General features: G+C 42.8%; 5 protein-coding genes across 7 annotated transcripts in view; 3 read left to right on the top strand and 2 right to left on the bottom strand.

Annotated features, from left to right (window-relative positions):
* LOC143359913 (40S small subunit processome assembly factor 1) overlaps positions 1-21,873 on the bottom strand; it is a 180,998-nt gene that overhangs the window by 16,330 nt on the left and 142,795 nt on the right. The window lies entirely within an intron of this gene.
* Positions 5,765-9,094, top strand: Ppk13 (pickpocket 13). Its single transcript, XM_076798602.1, has 8 exons — positions 5,765-6,059; positions 6,361-6,555; positions 6,836-6,917; positions 7,040-7,279; positions 7,844-8,071; positions 8,151-8,335; positions 8,501-8,628; positions 8,959-9,094. The coding sequence occupies exons 1-8, from the start codon at positions 5,950-5,952 to the stop codon at positions 9,057-9,059; spliced, it is 1,269 nt and encodes a 422-aa protein (XP_076654717.1). The 5' UTR covers positions 5,765-5,949; the 3' UTR covers positions 9,060-9,094.
* On the top strand, positions 9,153-10,949 carry LOC143360058 (uncharacterized). The gene has a single exon (XM_076798601.1). It carries the CDS (start codon positions 9,344-9,346, stop codon positions 10,697-10,699), a length of 1,356 nt encoding a protein of 451 aa, XP_076654716.1. The 5' UTR covers positions 9,153-9,343; the 3' UTR covers positions 10,700-10,949.
* On the bottom strand, positions 11,076-21,739 carry L(2)05287 (WD repeat-containing protein l(2)05287). The gene is made up of 15 exons (XM_076798600.1): positions 21,422-21,739; positions 21,032-21,233; positions 20,757-20,935; positions 20,568-20,687; positions 20,286-20,473; positions 20,060-20,218; positions 19,773-19,966; positions 19,513-19,697; positions 19,273-19,433; positions 19,009-19,195; positions 18,760-18,938; positions 18,453-18,625; positions 18,199-18,384; positions 11,714-11,826; positions 11,076-11,396 (listed from the first exon to the last, which is right to left on the bottom strand). The coding sequence occupies exons 1-15, from the start codon at positions 21,550-21,552 to the stop codon at positions 11,198-11,200; spliced, it is 2,556 nt and encodes an 851-aa protein (XP_076654715.1). The 5' UTR covers positions 21,553-21,739; the 3' UTR covers positions 11,076-11,197.
* On the top strand, positions 15,553-18,089 carry LOC143360060 (uncharacterized). 3 transcript variants are annotated; one of them, XM_076798605.1, is made up of 3 exons: positions 15,553-16,002; positions 16,127-16,283; positions 17,409-18,089. In XM_076798605.1, exons 2-3 carry the CDS (start codon positions 16,185-16,187, stop codon positions 17,526-17,528), a joined length of 219 nt encoding a protein of 72 aa, XP_076654720.1. In that variant the 5' UTR covers positions 15,553-16,002; positions 16,127-16,184; the 3' UTR covers positions 17,529-18,089. The 3 variants fall into 3 exon arrangements, with proteins under 3 accessions (XP_076654720.1, XP_076654719.1, XP_076654721.1); XM_076798604.1 differs by lacking the exon at positions 15,553-16,002 and having other exon boundaries at positions 16,018-16,283; XM_076798606.1 differs by lacking the exon at positions 15,553-16,002 and having other exon boundaries at positions 16,022-16,283; positions 17,424-18,089.

Genomic DNA, 21,873 nt, shown 5'->3' with positions numbered 1-21,873 from the left:
ACATAAAATTAGTACTCTGAAATTTGATTATATTATATTATATTTTAGACATAAAACTGGTATTTTGAAATTATATTATATTATATTATATTTTTGACATAAAATTGGTATTTTGAAATTATATTATATTATATTATATTTTTAACATAAAATTGGTATTCCTCCGATCGGAGGTCCCTCAGGGGCTCACTCACGGGCCGGGCCGTGGGTGAGTACGGGTATTAGCGAACCCAGAGCGACCCTAGCTTGTTGTTTGTTGCGTCCCAATCTCGCTATATTTATTTTTGATTAAAATTGTTCAACTTTCCAATTAAAAATTACTTCTGAACTTTCAAAAGTTCCTATTCTAAAATTTATATATCTGATTTAAAATTGGTATTCCTCCGAATGGAGGTCCCTCGGGGACTCACTCACGGGTGCGTCCTGTGGGTGAGTACGGGTATTAGCGAACCCGGGGCGACCCAAGCTTGTAGGTTGTTGCGTTCTAATTTCCCTATATTTATACCTGACAAAAATTGTTCAACTTTCAAATTAAAAATTATTTCTGAACTTTCAAAAGTTCTTCTAAACTTTATTTATCTGATTTAAAATTGGTATTCCTCCGATCGGAGGTCCCCCGGGGTCTCACTCACGGGTGGGGCCGTGGGTCAGTACGAGTAGTTGCGAACCCGAGGCGACCCTATCCTTTATGTCGTTGCGTCCCAATTTCGTTTGATTTATTTTCTATTGGAATTGTTCATCTTTCCAATTGAAATTTATTTCTGAACTTTCAAAAGTTCTTATTCTAAAATTTATATATCTGGTTTTAAATTGGTATTCCTCCGAACGGAGGTCCCTCAGGGACTCACTGCTGTGGGTGAGTACGGGTATTGGCGAACCCGGGGCGCCCCGAAGCGCCACCTCAGTAGATGGAAGTTCTGACTTCATCTACTCTTAGTTTCGTGTCGGGTAGGCCGTACTTGTGTACGGGGTTATTTTGGCTCTCGTGAGCACGTTAGATTCGCACTCTTGTGCATGTTAGGTAGGCCGTACTCGTGTACGGGGTTAGTTTGGCTCTCGTGAGCCGATTAGATTCGCACTCTTGTGCATGTTAGGTAGGCCGTACTCGTGTACGGGGTTAGTTTGGCTCTCGAGAGCTGGTTAGATTCGCACTTTTGTGCATGTTAGGTAGGCCGTACTCGTGTACGGGGTTAGTTTGGCTCTCGAGAGCTGGTTAGATTCGCACTTTTGTGCATAGTAGGTAGGCCGTACTCGTGTACGGGGTCTTCATTTCTTCATCGAATACTTCGGCGTTACTTCATTTTGTGTCTAATTATTATTAGTCTGTTTCAGTTAAATCACAACAGTTCACCATGATTATCGTCGAACGAAGACAACGAATTTTAAGAAGACTTCACAGTATTTATAAGTTCGTATTAGTTCTCGAGCAATTATTGTGTTAGATTTACTTTGTTAGTTTCGCTTGTTGATTTTGGTCACAGCCTTCTGCTGTGACCAGTTGGTAGCGTCACCCTCGAACCAGAGCCTTCTGCTCTGGTTCGCTTCTTTCATTTTTCTTTTTTGTAAATCTGAGCCTTCTGCTCCATTTTTATTATCTCTTTCATTGTTCAGAGACTTGTCTGACTTAGTTTTCTTTTCTCACAATAATTGCTCGACTTGCATGCGTGCGTTAGTTATTAAGCTTGTTTGTTAGTATTATATATATGTCGAGTAATTTTTGCCCTAATTTGACTTTGCTTGGCTCGATTTTTGACGCCGACACAGCCTTCTGCTGTGTCGGTCCTTGCTTGTATGTACCAGACCGGTTGGTATCGGTATTCGGCGTAGATCCATTGAGAGGGATGGTTGAGAGACCTGTTCACTCGTGTAAAATCCTCTCTGCTGTAAGGCCACCCGAGTCGCCTCAACGCTAGTCGTTGCCTGGCGACAGGTGGGTGGGGGAAATGGGTATCGTTTGAACGCTTCTCTCGGCCATCGCTCTTCGTGGGGACACGTCGGGTATCGGTGCTGGCTGGAGTTGGTTCTGCAAGCATTGTACGCGTCGCGTCACCCTCGATCCAGAGCCTTCTGCTCTGGTTCGGTTTTGTTTCTCTCTTCGAAAGAATCAGAGCCTTCTGCCTGATTCGTTTTTCACCCACCGTGGATCGGAGACTTCTTCTCCGACTCACACATTTTTTATCCGCAATAATTACTCGACATACGTTGCGAAATTTAGTTTGTAAAACTCGAAAGCGTCGTTGTAAGAAAGGGAGTCAGAAGGAAGCGTATTGAATTCCTTCTGGCTTCCTTTCGGGTCTCTCGTGCAGCAACCTCCTCGTGGTGAGACCCGGGCAATCGATAATATTCTCTATTTGTTAGATCTTCTATTATCTTGCAAATAAAGAATAATATCGAGCTAATGGCTGCTCATTTATAATTTGCGATAACATTGTGAAATAAAATTTAAGACGTACTGATAATAAAAACTTGTGTATTTAATTGAATTGTGTGTCTGAATTTATTTTAAACCTGCATGGGGTGGGCCAAGGGCCCTTCCTGCTTTCCTTCGCTCTTTCCTTGTTTACCTTTGGCCCACCTACGCCTTCTTGGCACCTCCTATGAATTATTAATCGAAACACACACTTCTTGTTTCGGAATACTTTTTCATTCAATAAACATCGTACATTTTTTCTGGATTTCTAATTGAAATTTGCTTCTGAACTTTTTAAAAGTTCTGTTTCTTAAAATTGCTATGACCCTGACCTTTATGTCGTTGCGTCCCCATTTCGTTTGATTTATTTCCTATTGGAATTGTTCATGTTTCCAATTGAAATTTATTTCTGAACTTTCAAAAGTTCTTATTCTAAAATTTATATATCTGGTTTTAAATTGGTATTCCTCCGATCGGAGGTCCCTCAGGGACTCACTGCTGTGGGTGAGTACGGGTATTGGCGAACCCGGGGCGCCCCGAAGCGCCACCTCAGTAGATGGAAGTTCTGACTTCATCTACTCTTAGTTTCGTGTCGGGTAGGCCGTACTTGTGTACGGGGTTTGTTTGGCTCTCGTGAGCACGTTAGATTCGCACTCTTGTGCATATTAGGTAGGCCGTACTCGTGTACGGGGTTAGCTTGGCTCTCGTGAGCTGGTGTTAGGTTTGGCTCTCGTGAGCTGGTAGATTTGCACTCTTGTGTATATTAGGTAGGCCGTACTCGTGTACGGGGTTAGCTTGGCTCTCGTGAGCCGGTTAGATTTGCACTCTTGTGCATATTAGGTAGGCCGTACTCGTGTACGGGGTTAGCTTGGCTCTCGTGAGCTGGTGTTAGGTTTGGCTCTCGTGAGCTGGTAGATTTGCACTCTTGTGTATATTAGGTAGGCCGTACTCGTGTACGGGGTTAGCTTGGCTCTCGTGAGCTGGTAGATTTGCACTCGTATGCATGTTAGGTAGGCCGTACTCGTGTACGGGGTCATCGTTTTGTCTTTATTTCATCGTCTTCTTATACTTCGTTGTTCCTCCATTGTTTTGTGTCTAATCATTACTAATCTGTTTCAGATTGAGTACAACAGTTGCAGAAATTTATCATCGAACGAAGACAACGCATCGTACGAAGACTCGTTTCTTCTTCGATTACTTCTGTGTTCCTCTATTTTGTGTCTAATTAATATTAGTCTGTTTCAGTTAAATCACAACAGTTCAGCATGATCATCGTCGAACGAAGACAACGAATAGTAAGAAGACTTCACAGTATTTATAAGTTCGTATTAGTTCTCGAGCAATTATTGTGTTAGATTCACTTTGTTAGTTTCGCTTGTTGATTTGGGTCACAGCCTTCTGCTGTGACCAGTTGGTAGCGTCACCCTCGAACCAGAGGCTACTACTCTGGTTCGCTTCTTTCATTTTTCTTTCTCGTAAATCTGAGCCTTCTGCTCCATTTCTATTTTCTCTGGAATTGTTCAGAGACTTGTCAGATTTAGTTTTTTTTTTGGCTCACAATAATTGCTCGATTCGAGTGCGTGCGTTAGTTATTAAGCTTGTTTATTAGTATTGTATAAATGTCGAGTAATTATTGCCGTAACTTCACTTTGCTCGGTTCGATTTTTGATTCCGACACAGCCTTCAGCTGTGTCGGACCTTGCTTGTATGTACCAGACCGGTCGGTACCGGTGCTCGGCGTAGATCCATTGAGAGGGATGTTCGAGAGACCTGTTCACTCGTGTAAAATCCTCCCTGCCGTAAGTCCACCCGAGTCGCCTCAACGCTAGTCGTTGCCTGGCGACAGGTGGGTGGGGGAAACTTAGGGTATCGTTTGAACGCTTCTCTCGACCATCGCTCTTCGTGAGGACACGTCGGGTATCGATGCTGGCTGGAGTTGGGCTGCAAGCATTGTACGCGTCGCGTTACCCTCGATCCAGAGCCTTCTGCTCTGGTTCGGTTTTGTTTCTCTCTTCGAAAGAATCAGAGCCTTCTGCCTGATTCGTTCTTCACCCACCGTGGATCGGAGACTTCTTCTCCGACTCACACATTTTTTATCCGCAATAATTACTCGACATGCGCTGCGAAATTTAGTTTGTAAGATTGTAAATCGTCATTGTAAGAAAGGCAGTCAGAAGGAAGCGTATCGAATTCCTTCTGGCTTCCTTTCGGGTCTCTTGTGCAGCAACCTCCTCGTGGTGAGACCCGGGCAATCGGTATTATTCTCTATTTGTAAGAACTTCTAGTATCTTACAAATAGAGAATAATATCGAGCTAATAGCTGCTTATTTATAATTTGTGACGACATTGTAAAGTAGAATGTAAGACTCGTTAATTATAAAAACATGTGTACTGAATTGAATTGTGTCTGAATTTACTTTAGACTAGCTCGGGATGGGCCAAGGTGGACCTTCAATGGTTTCCTTGTTTTCCCCCGATCCACCTTCAGCTTCTTGGTAAGCTCCTTTCAATTATTATCCGGAACGCACAGTTTTTGTTTCTTAATACCTGGTCATTCAATGAACATCATCAACTTTTTTTCTGGATTTCTAATTGAAATTTGCTTCTAAACTTTTCGAAGTTCCTGTTCTTAAAATTGTTATTTTTTGCTTAAAATTGTCATTCTTCCGATCGGAGGTCCCTCGATTTATTATAGGTATATGGGCTTCTCGTGGATCTAGTTGCAACATTTATCGTTCGTCCGCGTAGAGGGCGTAAGAAATCTAGTTGTTGTTAACGATGTCGGTATTTCAGATCGTGAGACACGAAACTCCATATGGTCTGTGCTTCTATACCTCGTCTGTGCCGTGGCATAAAATAGTAATGATAGAAATTACCTATAGCGCCACCTATGAAAAAACTCGTAAGCTACATACCCCGTCTGTGCTAGAATTATTTCTGATCATCCAGTGGTAACATTAATGATCTAACAACGAACCCCTGTAGGTATACAACCATCACGTCTTATGAGCATCCGTAGATAAATTACTACACACATTTTTATTAAATGTTATTACGAGAAATGCAGATACAACGAAGATCGCAAAAGTTTGTACGTTCAAGGTAATTCATTTTGTATTGTTGTACATTTTAAGGGTGCTTTTAAATTTTGTCCACTGCAATGACATTCGTATTCGTTCAATAGATTAAAACAATCAGAAATCAGATAAAAAAAAACGTCAGGGAAAAACGACAGCAGTAAGCGATTAAATCAGATACTGTATCATTTATTAAGTAGCATGCGCAATGAATCGATTTACTGCGCTCATGGAGGCAGTTAAGTTAATCGAGTGGTTCAGTCAACAAGAAAATTCATTTCTATAAATAAATAAAAAAAAAAGTCAGCAAGTTCTCGATCGTATTCGGGAAAAGATTTTTGATAGCTTTTATTTCATTCAGAAGATATAAATTTCCTATTAGACAACAAAGTTACATTGATTATAGTTTGTTTTTCACGTGAAGTAATTTGTCACGGTTATTGCGACCACCGTTCTAGAACAATGTGGCAGGCATTCGTTTGGTGTTGGAAAGTCATCAAACAATATTTGAGTAATTGCAACATCCACGGTGTTAAATATCTTGTGGATGATCGTCTTTCTTATCCGGAAAGGTAACAGAACTTCGTGAAAAGGGAGTCTTTAAATACATTTGAAAATCTTCTTTCGTCAACCGGTTAGGGCAAGGGATCACCCAATCACTGTGAGGGTAGCAATTACCGTGCATATATTAATTATACTTATTTCTAAAGCATTAAAATCAGCTAATATATATGTTGTATACTTCTTCTTTCATATTCGTTATGCTTTCAAAATAAGTATAATCAATATATGCACGGTAATTGGTACCCACACAGTCATTGGGTCCCTTATCCTACGGTTTTAAATTTTCGCATATTTCCGAAATGTTCGCAGACTCTTTTGGCTGGTCTCCTGCATTCTGTGCTGGTACGGATGTGCCAGTATGATCCACGATGTCTTGAGGAACTACATCGTATATCCTGTCGCAGTGACCATGGAAAGTATGTTCCTCGATTGGGTGACGCCGTTTCCTACGATATTTTTCTGCATTTCCAGTACGAAAACGATTAAGAACAACTATTTCAGAGGGTACGTAACGTGTAGCTAAAAAGAAAAAAGCAAATCAAGTTCACCAACAATGGAAAATAGTAAACAGCCTCTTACGTGTAGCAAGATTCTAAAACACGTTGTTTGCAGTGCGATCAGCTTTCTTTACTTTTTATTTTTGAGTCGAGTCGACGGCTTTGGCTTCTCGGGGGCTCACGCGTTCAAAAGATTTACAGCGCCTTCTGTTTGTTTCTCTCGCTCGCACGATCGGCGCTTCTTTTCGACTGTTAACGGCAAATAGACGCGCGAAACGTTTTTGCAGGAATCCCGGGATGCTCATAAACTTCACCAACGCGAAACTACTCGGGGCAACGTCGGAGGAACTGTTGTCCGCCTACGAGCAGGCAAGAGATCGTTCCGCTTCCGTTTAAATGTCGCGTCCACGTCGATTCTGATAACGCCTCGTGTTATTTGCATCGACGTTACCTCCCGATTGCACCATGTTTTCAAATTGTCTATATCGCAGATGAGATACCCGTGCGCGAATTTGTTGGACGCGTGCACGTGGAACAACAGGAAGTTCAATTGCTGTTCGGAGTTCGAGGAATTGCAGAAGACAGGCATCGGCCGTTGTCTCGCTATGAACACGTATCACCTGGGCGAGGATAAAATGCGTTACTTCATCAATCGGACCGTGAAGCATGGCGACCTGATCGTCGACGTTCGTTCGAGCGCGATAACGGAGCTGGGCAACACTGCGATCACCGTTCGTAAAAATGTTTCTTTGACGGAGGGACCACCGCAATTTGTTACTTGGCTATTTTCAAACAATTAGCTCGGCGAACTTTGGCTCGAAAAAGTCTCGTTCCACTGGGGTGCAGCGGGGCAAACAATGATTATGATCGACGATGTACGTCAGGTCTTTTCTCTCGGAAAACAAGCCACAACGCAAACAATTGCCAGGTTAAATTGACTGCCGTAAATTGAGGAATTAGCCGAAGCTTCCGAGAACCTAGGTCAAAATAGACATTTAACACGTTGACCATCGCATGACCCGTACGATTGACGCAACTCTTCGTCCGAGTGCGGTTTAAAAATTATGTTACGTCGCGGAGAACGTAACTTTTCGTTTGCCGTGCGACCGGTCAACGTGTTAGGGGTTGAGACGCGACGTCGCGATAACGTCCACGCGAATGAGAGTGCAAGTTCGCCGAGATAAAAACAGAAAATGGTACCGCAGACACGCGGACGTCACTTGTTTCTCCGGATTCGTGCAAACAGAGGCGACAATTGCGATGCCGGTGGCGGGAGATCGTACGCGTGATTGCAGGTGCACGTGCTCAACAATCTGCAGTTGCCGACGATCAACAATTTTGAGAAGAACCAGGCGCTCATGAAGTCCGGCAGCGTGATTCGCATCGAATTCACGATGCGCGACACGTACAACGAGCCGGGCGTCGAGCGTGTCGCGATCGAGCCGAGGGATTGCCGATTCCGGCACGAGAAGCAACGGGACAGCATGTTCGCTATTTACAGCAGCGACTCATGTTATCTCCAAGTACGCGCTCGCCCGGAAACGCAAACAAAATTCGACGGTCGCTAGAAATTACGGCACGTTATGCGATTTTTGGTTGCAGACGATTATACAACGGATGGTCGAATTTTGCGGTTGCGTCAACTTCTTCTACTTCGTGCCGAAGGGCGTACGAGTGTGCAACGGCACCGAGATGCTCTGCATAATCGCCAACAAGTCGAAGATTGCGTCCGAAGACCTCAGGGACGAATTTTGTCAGCCGGACTGCGAGGGCACCTCGATCATTATGTACATCTCCGACGAGAACGTTTTAGAAAATGAGCGATCGATTACCGTTGAACTGTAGAATCATTTCTTCGCGTATTCTGTTTATTTTTTTACTGTTCCTTACGTACTAGATCGCTTCGCAGATGTGTTCTGAGGATTAATGTAACGCGATACTTCCTGCCGTAGAAATCGATGGGAACCTGACGAGCACGAGGCACTGGGGCGGTCGCACTCGAGATTCCATTTTAAATTGCTCTCCCATCCAACTATTAGGTTCCGGCGATACGTGGTGTACGATCTGTTGGATGTTATAGGTAAAGATCCATCATCGATTGAACTTCCATCCGACGCAGTTCTAATGATTCGATGTACAAAAAGAAAGTCGGCTTAATCCCCCTCCCCCGACGGCTAGACCCAATACTCCGGTTTCCATCAATTTTTGTAATTTATGTTCTTCGAAAATGATATGTAAATCACGTGAAACGAATAGTACACGTTCGAACCGCTCTTCAGCCGCCACTGTGTCATAAATTGTCTACAACAGTATCGTTTGCACAAGCATCCGCAGCCTAGACACAATATTTGAATGTTAACAGCGTCAGGCGCGGAGGGTGGCACGTGCAGACTGCATAAATTTTTTTTAGTTTCAGTTGGGAGTGCAGTGGGTCTCTTCATGGGCGCCAGTATTTTGAGCATCTTCGAAATACCGTACTGGTTATTCATCCGCCGCGATAAGATAAGGTAAACGGTTTTTCCGGTAGCGGAGATCCGCAGAAAGTTTATTTGCAGCACCGTCTCGCGTCGTTAAGAAAAGAAAAAAAAAGGCAGAAAAGGAAAATGCAAACAACAGAGGAAGAAAGCGCCACCGGAGCCAACGCGAATCGATCGAACGGTGTGAACCCCGAGATGTCATTGGGCTGCTGCCTCGATTTTATCTCGGGATTGTTTGTCGGCAAACATGCCGGAAGAGACACAACGGGCGGAAAGATTCCTGCTATAAACAAATCAAACCGCGGGATTTAAAAGGACATGCTTGCGACGGCTAGCATGCAATTTAACCCAGCATCATATCTCTCGCGGTCGCTCTCTTCCATTATGTCTGAGTCGAAGCTGCAGCTTCCAATCGCACCCGAGCAGGCAAAGAGTTCGCCAAAAGCGAACCCTCGGGCGAACGCGTTCCGCAATTTGCTGACACTCCAAGAGGTTCAACAGTTGGTGAAGGATGCGCTGGGCCCCGAAGCGGAGGCGAAGAAGCACTCCCTGCGCCAGTATTCCGATGGGAAACTCGGCTTCCTCAGTTCCCATCAGCGGCTCTCTGTCGAGGCGAGGACCAAGACCGGGGAGACCGAGATGCTGACCTTCTTCGTCAAAGTTGTGCCCTACGACATGCCGGACCAAGCCGAATACGTGATCGGCAAGTGCGTCTTCCAGAAAGAAATGATATTCCTCCGCGACATAGTCCCCGAGCTGAGGAAGTCGTACAACGCCGAGCAATGGTCTCCTCGTTGCTACCTGGTCAAGGAGAACCTGTTCATCTTCGAGGACCTAGGCGCCAAAGGCTACACCATGCGGGACAAGCACTGCTTCAACAAGGAACTGGTTGTCTCTGGCTTGAACAGTATCGCGCGGATGCACGCGTCGTCTCTTCTGGCGGAAGCACGGCTCGGGGTCACCTTCAAGGAGCTGTACCCTGACGCTTTCGTCGAGAACTCGTTCGCTAGGTCCGGCAAAACGAGAAACTGGTTCGACGCCGGCATCAGAGCCATTGTCGCCGTCGCCGAACAGGCTGGCCTCGACGCGAGTATGTTGCCGAAGGCCTGCGAAGAGGTGTTCGCTGGCCTGGAGATGTCGCCTACCAAGATGAACGTCATCAGCCACGGAGACTTGTGGGGAAACAACCTGATGTTCAGCAACGACGTACCGCCGAAGTGTTTGCTCGTGGATTTCCAATTGCTGAGATACGCACCTTTGGCGCACGACGTCGCACAGTTCCTGTACCTTTGCACCGATCGCAGCTTCAGGCAATCCTCGGAGGAGACTATGCTCAAGCATTATTACAACGTGCTATGCGAGACCTTGAAATCAGCCGAAACTCGCGTGGAAATTCCGCCTTGGTCCGAGATCGTCGAAGGGTACGAGGAACAGCGTTTAGCAGGCGCGGTCGCCGCAGCTACGTTCTTCCAGACTGTGCTGATGGACGAGAACTTGGGCGCGGTGATTATGAGCGATCCCGTGACCTACAACGAGTACGTGTTCGAGGACAGGACCGAAATTGTATTCAACATCATGAAAGAGTGCCCTCGGTATCGGAAAAGAGTCACGGAGTCCGCCGTTGATCTGGTGGATTTGAGTTTACGCTTCGATCAGCTCCCGAAACCGTCGTGATGCCCAAAACGCGATTCTATAACACCTAATTCTCTGCTCTTTCTTTCTTGACTTGAGACAAAACGATAGGAGAAACTTGCACATTTGCATAGCGCAACGCATCTTTACACTAACAGAGAGTATTTACGTTCTGAAATATGTACCATACACCATATAATGTATATACATATACAATGTAATTGTGAATAATATGTACCACATAATTGTGAATCTTTGTCAAATGCCGTGTAATAAATAATATACCAACCGAGACGTTTCAATCCCAGTGTTCGTTATCCTATTGTTTCACGTAAAGTTCTCATGTTTGGACAATCGATCGAGTTACCGCATATGGCAGTAGCGGACGTCAAGGAGAATAGAACATTATATTTCGCGATTTCGTTACTAACATTAAATACTAACATTAAAAAATTTATTTTTTAAAGCTAGACAAAGTTACTTTACAGTAGTCTCGTGGACAGAATCTCAGCCGATGGACTTGTTTAATATTTGTTCCTGTTAATGTTCGATGGTCTCCATGTCCTCTTCGTCGGGCAGTATGGACTTTAGGAAGGTCCAATTGTGGTCTATCACTTCTACTTTCGTCTCGTCCGCATCATCGTTCACAACATCGGGAGAAGATACTGGTTTCGTTGGACGCGAGGATTCGTTCTCGCTCTCGTCTGCTGATTCGTCCTCGCTGTTCGCTTTATCGCTCCTGAGAATAGAAGAAAACTGCACTCCATTGCACTACATTGCAAGTAGATTAAGTCCTGATTAGTCAGGTGGACGCGTCGCTTGTAATTTTAATGTGATTCTTTACTAATTTTACTATTCGCTGCGATCTTAAGCACTGTACGCCACTATAGTGGCTTCCGTGGAAAGCATCGGTTTGAACGGTACGAGCCACTATAGTGGCTTTTGTGCGTTCCGCGGCCAGGCGCGCCGTACCTGGCAGGTAGAGTTGCGGACGAAATTCACCTGTAGAATTCAAAACTAATTCGAAGCGACTCGAAACGCTTTTCATCGACTTACCTGTCGCGTTTGCCCTCCACTGATTGGGTTCTCGCCGACATCAACAGAGAGGTGATGAAAGATGTACAGAGCAGTTTCATGGGCGGCAACGTGTGGGCCGAGACGCTCAGCAGCTGGAACATTAATGATTACCACTGTTTCATCGGTGATTATTGTTTAGGAAATTGTGCTACCCACCGGTATGGTTGAGGAATATTTTCTTTAAATAGCTGTAAATACAGGCCCGTAATTGAAAGAGACGCGTGACGGGTTTAAAGTGCGTTCACTTTGGCTGCGCTCATGACCACGTCCGATTAGTTAATTAGTTTTGAGGCTGACGCAGGCACACCCCCAAACGAAAATTTCTACAATTCCTGTAATCTTCTACTTCAGATCTAGGTTGACACGTCTCTTACGACCCACGCGAATCTTCTCAGAATACACCAGTTTTCGCCAGAAAGTCGCGCGAAATACGCGCGAGTGTCATCCGCGTCAGTGGAATAACAAGAAACATTGCTCAGACAGAACGCAGCAACTTCTAGATGCTTCCTACTCCTCGAAGCCATCGAATTAACTAATAATGCTTTCAATTGTACCGGTACCAGCGCACAACAGGGTATTGCACACTGAAATATGCGGAAAATTTGCGAATGACCGAATCACCATCGGAAGCACCAGATGGGCAATATCCGGTTTTGAAAAGATCACACAAATCAAGCACCTGTCATTTTAACTATTCATACAGTTATAGAAATAATAATATAAAAATAAACGTTTGTTCTTTCATTAAGGTTTTAGTAGGGTTTAATTTATCTTCGTCGCTCAAGTTATTAAAAAATATCCTGTATTCTCATATGTATCGCAATGATTTTTGCGGCTAACAAATGATATAGAATAGTAATTTTAGTTCAAAGTATGATTGCAAGGGTGTGAGAGCCGCGGAGCTTAATGAGATTTTTCCGGGTCCGCCATTTTATCGGAAGCATCGATTTCCCGCGTAATCAGCTTTGAACTAGCCAACGCGACCGAAGTTTCAGTCGAACGCGATGAATGCGATTTTATTAATAGGTAACGTAACAATCAGGGCAGTTCCCGGGGGGAGATAAGACTTTGTTCAGTAGCGTTCCCAACAGGGTTCGTCCTGACCTGGTTTTACCGGGACGTTCGCAAACATTTCCGGAGCGAAAACCACGTCCGCCATTGTACGCTGTAACGAGAATGCATGAAGGTACGCTCCGACGAAAGTTTGATTCTTCGAGAGCCGGGAGAACAGCAGCGTCGCATATTAATCGTGACGAAGTATCGAAAATTTAATTGAAATCGAGACCCTCCCACGCTCGGCACACATTCCGCCATGTTTAACAGGAGAAAAGCACGTGACGGCGAACCGGAAACTATCCAAGGTGAAATCGCTTTCTACGAATAAATATTACACAGAAATTGCTGATATTTATTGAACCGATATTTTTCGTAATTGCGGCATTTTTTGTCAATTTTAATAACAAAACTCATGCTGGAACTTTTTAAGCTTGGTCTATGACGAGGAGCAGAAAGACTCCCGAGATCTCGTTAAAAATAATTGCCGTAGAAAGACGAGCATTGCAACACACAATCACAGGAATATGAAAATTTACATTTTCATGAGATTGCTGAATCCTAGAAGCGACTCTGTTGGATCCAATTTTACTAACGTCAGTGTCAATAATTAGCTAAAAGGTAATGCTCGTGTCTGAGGTCATCGCAGACGTTCGCAGGACCAGCGTCCGGAATATTACAGAACGTAAGACGGAACGGACACGGTAAACAATTAAGTCCAGACAATTCCGCAGAACTGACGCAACTAGCAAAATACGAACGAAAGCGGTGAGTTAGCGGATATCCGACTGCCGTGAACGCACCGCCACAGACGTGGACGCACCTAATTAATTACGCGTCCCGACGTGTTACGTCCAATTTAATGTCTGCGTGAAGACGTTTTAAATGGTCCCCATTACGGCGCATACGCGTATCCTCCACTTTTCTGCATTTTTTAAACGTGCTACAGTCGAAACCACCGTTCAATATTTCCTGACAAAAGCTCATTAAATCTTAACTTGCGATCATTATCTTTATGTGCCAAAAATGGAATATTACGCAATATTCAATACTTAAACATACTAAGTAAATAATTTTAGTTCGTGGGATGTATTTGTTACTTCTTACACCGATTTACAATAAGATGTTTTTTTACTGTATCTATTATTTTTTATTATTAGATAATATATTGTAAACATATTTCCAACGAAAGTTACTCAGTATTCAGCTAACAATAAATTATGTTAATGAAAATTTGTATAAAGGTGCAAGAAATCGTACAATCTTTTTATGCAAATCAATGCATCTTTGTATTCTCTTTAACACTAGATTTACGGAGCACTAAAAGTGGCCAGTTTGGATTATTTTATAAAAATACCAAGGATATATTCAGCCAGATTTTTAGCAGGCTTTTACTATAATATATGTTCCAAGGAATAAAAGTGTTATATAAATTTCCTATAAATGCATTTTTACAATCCCAATAATTGTAAATCGAAGAACATAAAACCCGTCATTCTGACGGGTCCCGTAAATCTAGTGTAAAAAAAGTGTTAAGGTACTTGTGTCGAAAATTGATTAGTTTAGAAGTTATGATTTTTGTCCCGGCGGGCCGCAGGCAGTGTGCTGCAGGGCCAAGTGCGGCCCGCGGGTTTCCGGTTGCTCATTACTGCTTTAAATCGTATGAGCTTATATCAATAGCCAAAATTGTCTTCAGTGTTTAATAACTGCAAATCCTTTGCACTGAAAATTGTCCGTTTCAGTGAAAAATTATCCAAAAAAATGAGGATGAAAAATTTGAAACACGAACGAGGGTGGTCGTTGGTCTAAGCGGGTGGTAACTTTGAAGGCCTATACCGAATTCGTTCAGGATGGCCGAGGAGTGTCATCAACACAAACATTCCTCGGGTATCGCATATTACACCCTCTATGGAGATCAAAGATACAGACGACGGAGAGATTGCAGACAATAAAGCGAGATCGTTTAAAGCAATGCGAACAATCGTTTAAAATTAATTAGGCGGTGCGTCCACGTTCATCTTAATGCCATCATTAGCGATCATGCGGCCTTAAGGACCGCCGCTCGTGATGATCCTTAATTTGCTTAGCCTCCAGACTAAGCCGGTCTCCAAATGGGGCAAGATTTAACTTTCAGAAGAGCTGATGTTATCGCGTTAATTCGAACGGCCACGATGCTCGCGAACTTTAGACGTGCACTTGTTGCGCGTTCCCGTGATAACAACTCCGGTTGAAACTTGCTATATTGATTTTGCATCGAGCCACGAAACTTCGAATGCCCCGCCTTCGAACTTCATTGTTCTCCGGGCCATGTTGCCGTAATCTGCCGTGCGCGTCCGCCAGTACGATCACGACTGCCGATTTTAACCGGCCATTTCTACCGTACTTAGCTCTCTCATAATCGCTCCTTATCATCCTCCTCGGAGCTGAACTTTCTACGGCTGTTCAAACTCGAGAAATCGCACAGTGCTTTTCACTGCGTCAACAATGACACGTCGAGCGCGAGGGTTATCGGTTTGCTTTCCAATACGTACCCTTCACGCGTCCGAAGAAGAAAAGAAAATGCTGCTCTTCGCGGAAAGTGGTTCATTAAAATTCTTGACGACGAACAAGAAAATTAATATCCATCGTGAAAGACTGAAAGACTTGACAAAGGAACTATTGAAACAAAAAGAAATAAATATCATGCCTCTTTTCGAAAGACAATTACAACATTTTACTGTTACAAACGAAGTAGACGAGAATAGAAATTTCTCGCTTCTATCGCGTTTAAACTACTTCGGGTTCGGGTGAAAAGTGAGACACGATTTGACGAGTCGTCTCGACAACGAGAAAAATCTGGTATTTTTTTTTTTTCGAGACTCGAGGGGGTGGGAGACTTCCTGGAAGACTTCCGGGAAGAGGCGTGCGATTCTTTGAACGATGCGTGTCGAAGATTCTCGGTGAAAGACAATGCCCTAGGTCAGAGGGACAACTGAAACGCCGTGAGAGGGTGGGAGTGCGGAGAAGCAGCTCCTATATTAAATCATGGCGAGGCCACTTCTCAAAGTCAGTCCTACGTCGGGCGTTGAAGCAAGGAACTCTTCCCTGGACAACGAGTCATTCTCGCTCGAACCTGTCCCAGTGAACGACGGTTTCACAGTGACACTACCGGACGCCTAATCCAGACCACACCGGTTCGAGAAAAGAAGAAGAAGAAGAAGAAGAAGAAAAGAAAAGTAAATCGAACGATCCAAGATATTTGACAACCCCTCTGCCACGCTCTTCTCGGGGCTGTTCTACACGATTCTCGGGTAGACCCGGCCGGCTGTAATCACTGATATTTTTCATTCAAGGAGGGAGGAGGGAAGGGTAGTTCTCTGCTGTCGAAGTGTACTCGATTCGAAGAGATTTGTCGGGCATGAAGTTGACGTCGTGGAGTTTTGTGTCGTGCATCTTGGTGTCTATCTTGTTCCTGGCGGTTATTACGTCCGGATACCCTGCCAGCAACCCGGAGATAGTGAGTACCATATTCAGTGAATTTCGCCGATGTTAGTGTTGCATTCGTCGGGGCCACCTACAGTTCGGTCGCCTTCCGATTTTGCTCGTTTGTTTCGAGATTATTTTTTTCTTTTTTTTTTTTGACTCGCGAGGCTCCGCGGATCCTGCTCAACCACGTGTTGAAAGCGATCGTCGGCCAGCAAGCAGCTCAGGGTCTTTGACTTGCAAGCTTCCGTTCCTCGCCGCGAATTAGTCGGTGGAAAACACGCAACAGTGTCGCGGGACGGACACGTTTGTGTCTGGAAAGACAGACAATTGCGAAACGAGGCGTCGCAAAAGCGGCTATCTGAGAATCCGGGTGTCGAGGTTGTTCTCTCGTGTATTCGTACGACGCAGTTCGTTTTAAAAGTCGGGATAATCGGTTACAGATCGGCGACGATTCGGGCAATCGCCGAACGTTATCGTCGAGTGGCGCAATAGTTTGCATTGACAAAATGGAGCGGTCAGATCAGGGGGAGAAAATGTACCGCACGTGTTCACCGATAGTAACGTTTCGCGTGGGATGACATAATTCGGTCATTGATATTCCAATTGTAATGACAAATTATGTTTATTCACAGAAACCGAGCTCTTATCCGGCTTGACTATTAATACTCGGCGCGAGTTTGTTTGTGTCAATGCGGAATGTTTACGCCGGAGATAGTCGGTGCCGGCATTAGAATAAAACTAATCAATTGAATCACGTAATTCGTTAATCGTATTATTTTATACATTATTCGTAAAGAACTGCTGGATCATTTTGTTTATTATAAAATTGTCTCTGGTGCAACGCGACGGGTCCCTGACAATCGGCGAATAAAAATAAAATGAATGCGGGGAATGCGTACGATAGCACGGATACAGCTATAAAATGAACGTTGACCGCGAACCAACGTTTCTTTCCTCGGCCTGTTGCATTGGTATGTCTAATCGAACCGGTCTGTAGGTGGTGCGAAGTATTGTAAACGATGTTGACGAGCGCGAGTAATTTTCGGCTAAATTGCAATTAACCTCGGTGCGATTACCATGGTTATTTATATACCCCGGCGTCGCTGGCCGCTGGTTCACAGAGCTTCACTAAACCCCACCAATCGTTTTTGTTAAGATGTATAACTTGCAGGCGATCGAGGGCATGCGACAGATCCCGCAATGGCACTGTCTCCGCTACAGAAAGTTTGATCTGGTGCGTCGCTGTCGGAACTACCGTTTGGGGAGGAAACACTGACAAATACAAAACCGCCGGTACCCCGGGCCAACGACCAGCAACAAGTCCCTCTACTCCAAGCTCCATCGACCAGCCGTACTGAACGTTCTACTGCACATGTTCAAGCTCATTTGAACCGTCGAGATCCAAACCGAATCGATTAGAACCACTGTAAACTATGTAAACTATGTAAACCATGCAAACCGTACGTAGCTGACGCAAGAAACAACATCATTCGCGCATAGAATTTTACTCTTCACGGTTCCAACAACACTTACTATCAAGACTGTCGTCGTAAGACTCTCTATGCTCGCGTTCGATCCTCTTCTTGTATAGATTAAAAGCATTATGGAAACGACAGAGCCTAATCAATTTCTTGCGAGACTGGCGATCTATGTTACTCTACGACCGAACACGCTGTCAGTGGATCCAGCCCCTCCGTTAACTTATTAATATTATTTGTACTTCTGCGTTTTATAGTTATTTGTACAATACCATACGAAAAGCTGTACATATAAATGCGTTTCGATCTCATTAGAGAATGAGAATATGTTACAGAATAAAATTATGTTTTTTTTTATTGCACGTTTATCTGTGAGTCACTTACCTTATCGGTCCTGGTACAGTACGCGTCATTCTGTTCCTTACGTACACCCGTGTATATTAATGTTAAGATAACTTCATCACTTACTTCTTCCACCATTCCCCCTTTCGATGTACCCAGTTGTCCGTGTACGTACGGCGTTGTTTTCTCCTTCTCTGCAGTCGTCTGTGCTGCTATCATGTTGGCAAAAGCTGTAGCGGGTACGGACGCATTCGAGGACAGTATCTCTAACGATATAGTCACTTCGGACTCTGGTTCCAGTGTTAACAATTCCTATGTACACGCAGAATGAATAAATATCCTTCTTCGTTATCTGGGAATTTTTCTAAAATCTCACATACTTGATTCGAATCCAAAAAGTATAGCTGCGACTTTCGCTGCCATTGTCCGTAAGAGGAATTTCGCTTTTCCTGGAGATGCGGTATAAAAGTAGCACCCAGAATAGAACTATTCTTCTCGACAACATTTTTCCTTGTGTATACGAGCGATGATTTTTGAGGTGTGAATACATACACTGGAACAATGGAACATGTAATAAAATAGTGTCCATATCGAAATACCGTTTAATTTATTATTAAGAAAATGGAGAATCTATTTTGTTTTGAACACAGAAATTAAATAGTTCAATGAAACGCGATGCAAACTTACATGAATTATCAGTGGTAAAAACAGCCATGTAAATAGACTTAGAGTCAGCTGCAAGAGTTGCAACGCTCAAAGGCACACTCCATATCATCGTAAGGGATAAAGTATTCCAAACAGCAATATGTTTTGCGGAAGTTGTTACCACGAGATGACAGGCATCTTGCTTTCCGAACTCGATCCGTCTAATACAATTAAAATGATAACGTCAACAGAAATGTAATTGATATTGTTGCTTTATATTATAAAACTTACGTTATTGGTTCGTTGCATCGACTGTGAGTGAGACTACATTTAAATGTACAGGTATCGGGTATCCACATTGTCACGCTAGAATCAAAACCAATACCAACTAATGAACCATCTATCGAGAATCCGGCATCCGTAACAGGTAGATTTCTATAATCCCCTATACTATGACATTGCCAATGTTTTGTCTTCTCTAGAACACATATGATCTCGTAGTTTAATAATACCGTTTACGACAGCGTATCAAGAGAACATATAAGCTCTACATACTGTACATAGACGTAGATTCAACCAGATGCCACAATTTGAATTTCTTATCCCTGCCGGTTGTGACAGCGAGTATTCCATCATCGTCGAATGTGATTGGTTGGAAACGCAATGCATTCACGCCACCCTCGTGAGGAAGTTCAATGGATGTGTTTAGCGAATATCTGAAACAACAAAACGAAATTAAAACACGCATGAAGTTTTATAACATTTTAATTTAAGAATGTAATATTTTACACTTACAACTGCTTTTTGACGTCAAACATCCAAAACTTGAGTCTAACTTCTATACAAGATAACTTGTCGTTTCGTTCCTCGACAGTAGCCATCCAAGTGCCGTCGTCATTTAAAGCTATTTTCGTAACTTCTGTGTTTACAATGATTACACTACGCTCTTGAGTCAAAAAATTTTGCGCTGTGATATTTATCTGAAAAACATCAATACTTCAATATATCATATTTGTTTGTTTTCTCTTAGTCAAGAGAAACATAGCGGCACTCACATTGTATAATAAACTCTTTGTGTGGGTATTATAAAACTGAACGTGTCCAGTGCGACTGTTTAAGACAAGGGAACCAGTACGTGGGTCCACGATAAGACCAGCAGGGAATAAATCTTGTGATGACAAGGCTACACCCCATGTAAAGTTCTGTATTACGGAGGTCAATTTTCTTTGTGGATTTACGACTACAATACCTGCAAATTCAATTGAGTATTAATATGAGTCACCCAGAAGAAGTTGTGATACTAATGTAACAGTAATTAAATAGTTGTAATTAATTCAAGTACCATTGTCCAAAGTAGAAACGGCAACATATAAATTATCTGGTGCAATGGTAAGATGTTTTATAGGAGCCGGTAGTCGCGGGAGAAAAGACTTATGTTGTGGGTTTGCTAAAACCCATTTTACTAGTACACATTCTCCTCCTCCAGTGTACATATGACCACCTGCAATTTGTATAAAATTATTTAAACTTTCACTCAACTGAATATCTATTGCAAGTTCTATATTTACCTGATTTACTGAATGCTATTTCCGTTACTGGTAACGTGTGCCAATGGTATACTGCTGTGTAAGGTCTCGATTGGAACAAACTCTTCCATACCACTACACGACCAGTCGAATCTCCTGTGGCCACGCACTCTTCTTCCGGATGTCCAGCAATACATGTTGGTATTCTACCAGTTTTGCCTGTCTTGTGTCTACGATTGTAAGATACAGTAATTTTTAAGAATTTCTTGTTGAATTTTCTGTTCTCTAATTAATAATATAATTTTTATGGAACTAGATACATACAATTTATCTACAAGATTTCTGGACGGATTTAGAATGTGCAAATCTACATCATGAAGAATTGCTATTAAATTTTCTCCATGATTCCCAATTATATCAACATAATATTCTTGAGAATTAATTCTGTAACAATTGATGAAAAAATATGATAACGTGAAAAAGTAAATTTATCGATCGTACAGTTATACTCACGATATACAGGTAGATTTAGCACAAACTCCAGTATCTAGATCAAATAAAACTACATAGATCAATTTGTTACATTTTGAAATATAAGTTATAAGAACTTGACTCAACTCGTTTCCTTTATGAGTCTTATAATTTACAATATGAAAAGTTTTTACTTTTGGTTCTTCTTGGAAGTTCAATTTCTATATAAAAATATAAAGCCATTAATGAAACTGTAGGAATTCTGTACGACAAAGATGTAGCTTCAGATTATTGAAAAATACATTTAATATTCATACTAATTTTTTAGTGATAATGCCACTTTGACAACTCCAGAAATTCAGTTCCCCGTTCTCTGTACAGGCAATAATGGTATTGAAATTTTCAGGATGTACAATTAGTGCACTAATCCGATGACTTGCTGGCTCTAATTCCTTTACAAAGTCTCCGGTTTGTGTGCTATAAGCTCTTATATAGTGTTTCCATATTATATACAGTGTCCTGTAACAATGAAATGCTGTGCTATTTAAAACTGTGCTGTTAATGATTTAGTTAATAAGAGAATACAATGACATACACCCCATTAAGCGAAACTTGGCTTTACACTCGGTACACTTTCAATTTCCCATAACTGATCAACAGACATTAGTAAAACGTTAATATTGTAAAGGAGCGAAATAAAAACTTACTCTCCATCGTGAGAAAAGACTGGCCGGTGATCAATTATGCTACCTCCGCCTTTTCTCGCCAAAACTAAATCGTCTACGTCTATTACTTCGACGGTTGTGGACGCACGTCGTGCATTCAACTTCACATGCATTTTGTCGCTTGATTCCTGGTGGACTGACGTGTTTGATAACTACACTTGGTATTATATACCCCATACATCAATAGTACGACTATGTACGAGTTACATCTATAAAAAAAATTTATATTTTGACAATTCCACGTGGTACGCTCCAAATAACCAAACCAAACGCCGACCACATGGTTTGTCTCGTATCCATGAACTCGGACGAACTTCATGCGACACTGGTGCAATCGTACTGAGAAAAATACCTAACATGATGCAACTTCAAGCCAGAAAGGTACGGCAGTTCTCTTCTTATTCCGATCGAATAATTCTCTGCATTTACTGACT

The sequence above is a fragment of the Halictus rubicundus genome, chromosome 12 (genome assembly GCF_050948215.1).
Source record: "Halictus rubicundus isolate RS-2024b chromosome 12, iyHalRubi1_principal, whole genome shotgun sequence".
Lineage (NCBI taxonomy): Eukaryota > Metazoa > Arthropoda > Insecta > Hymenoptera > Halictidae > Halictus > Halictus rubicundus.
The sequence above is the reverse complement of the archived record's forward strand: the minus strand, read 5'-3'. Positions and strand labels throughout refer to the sequence as shown.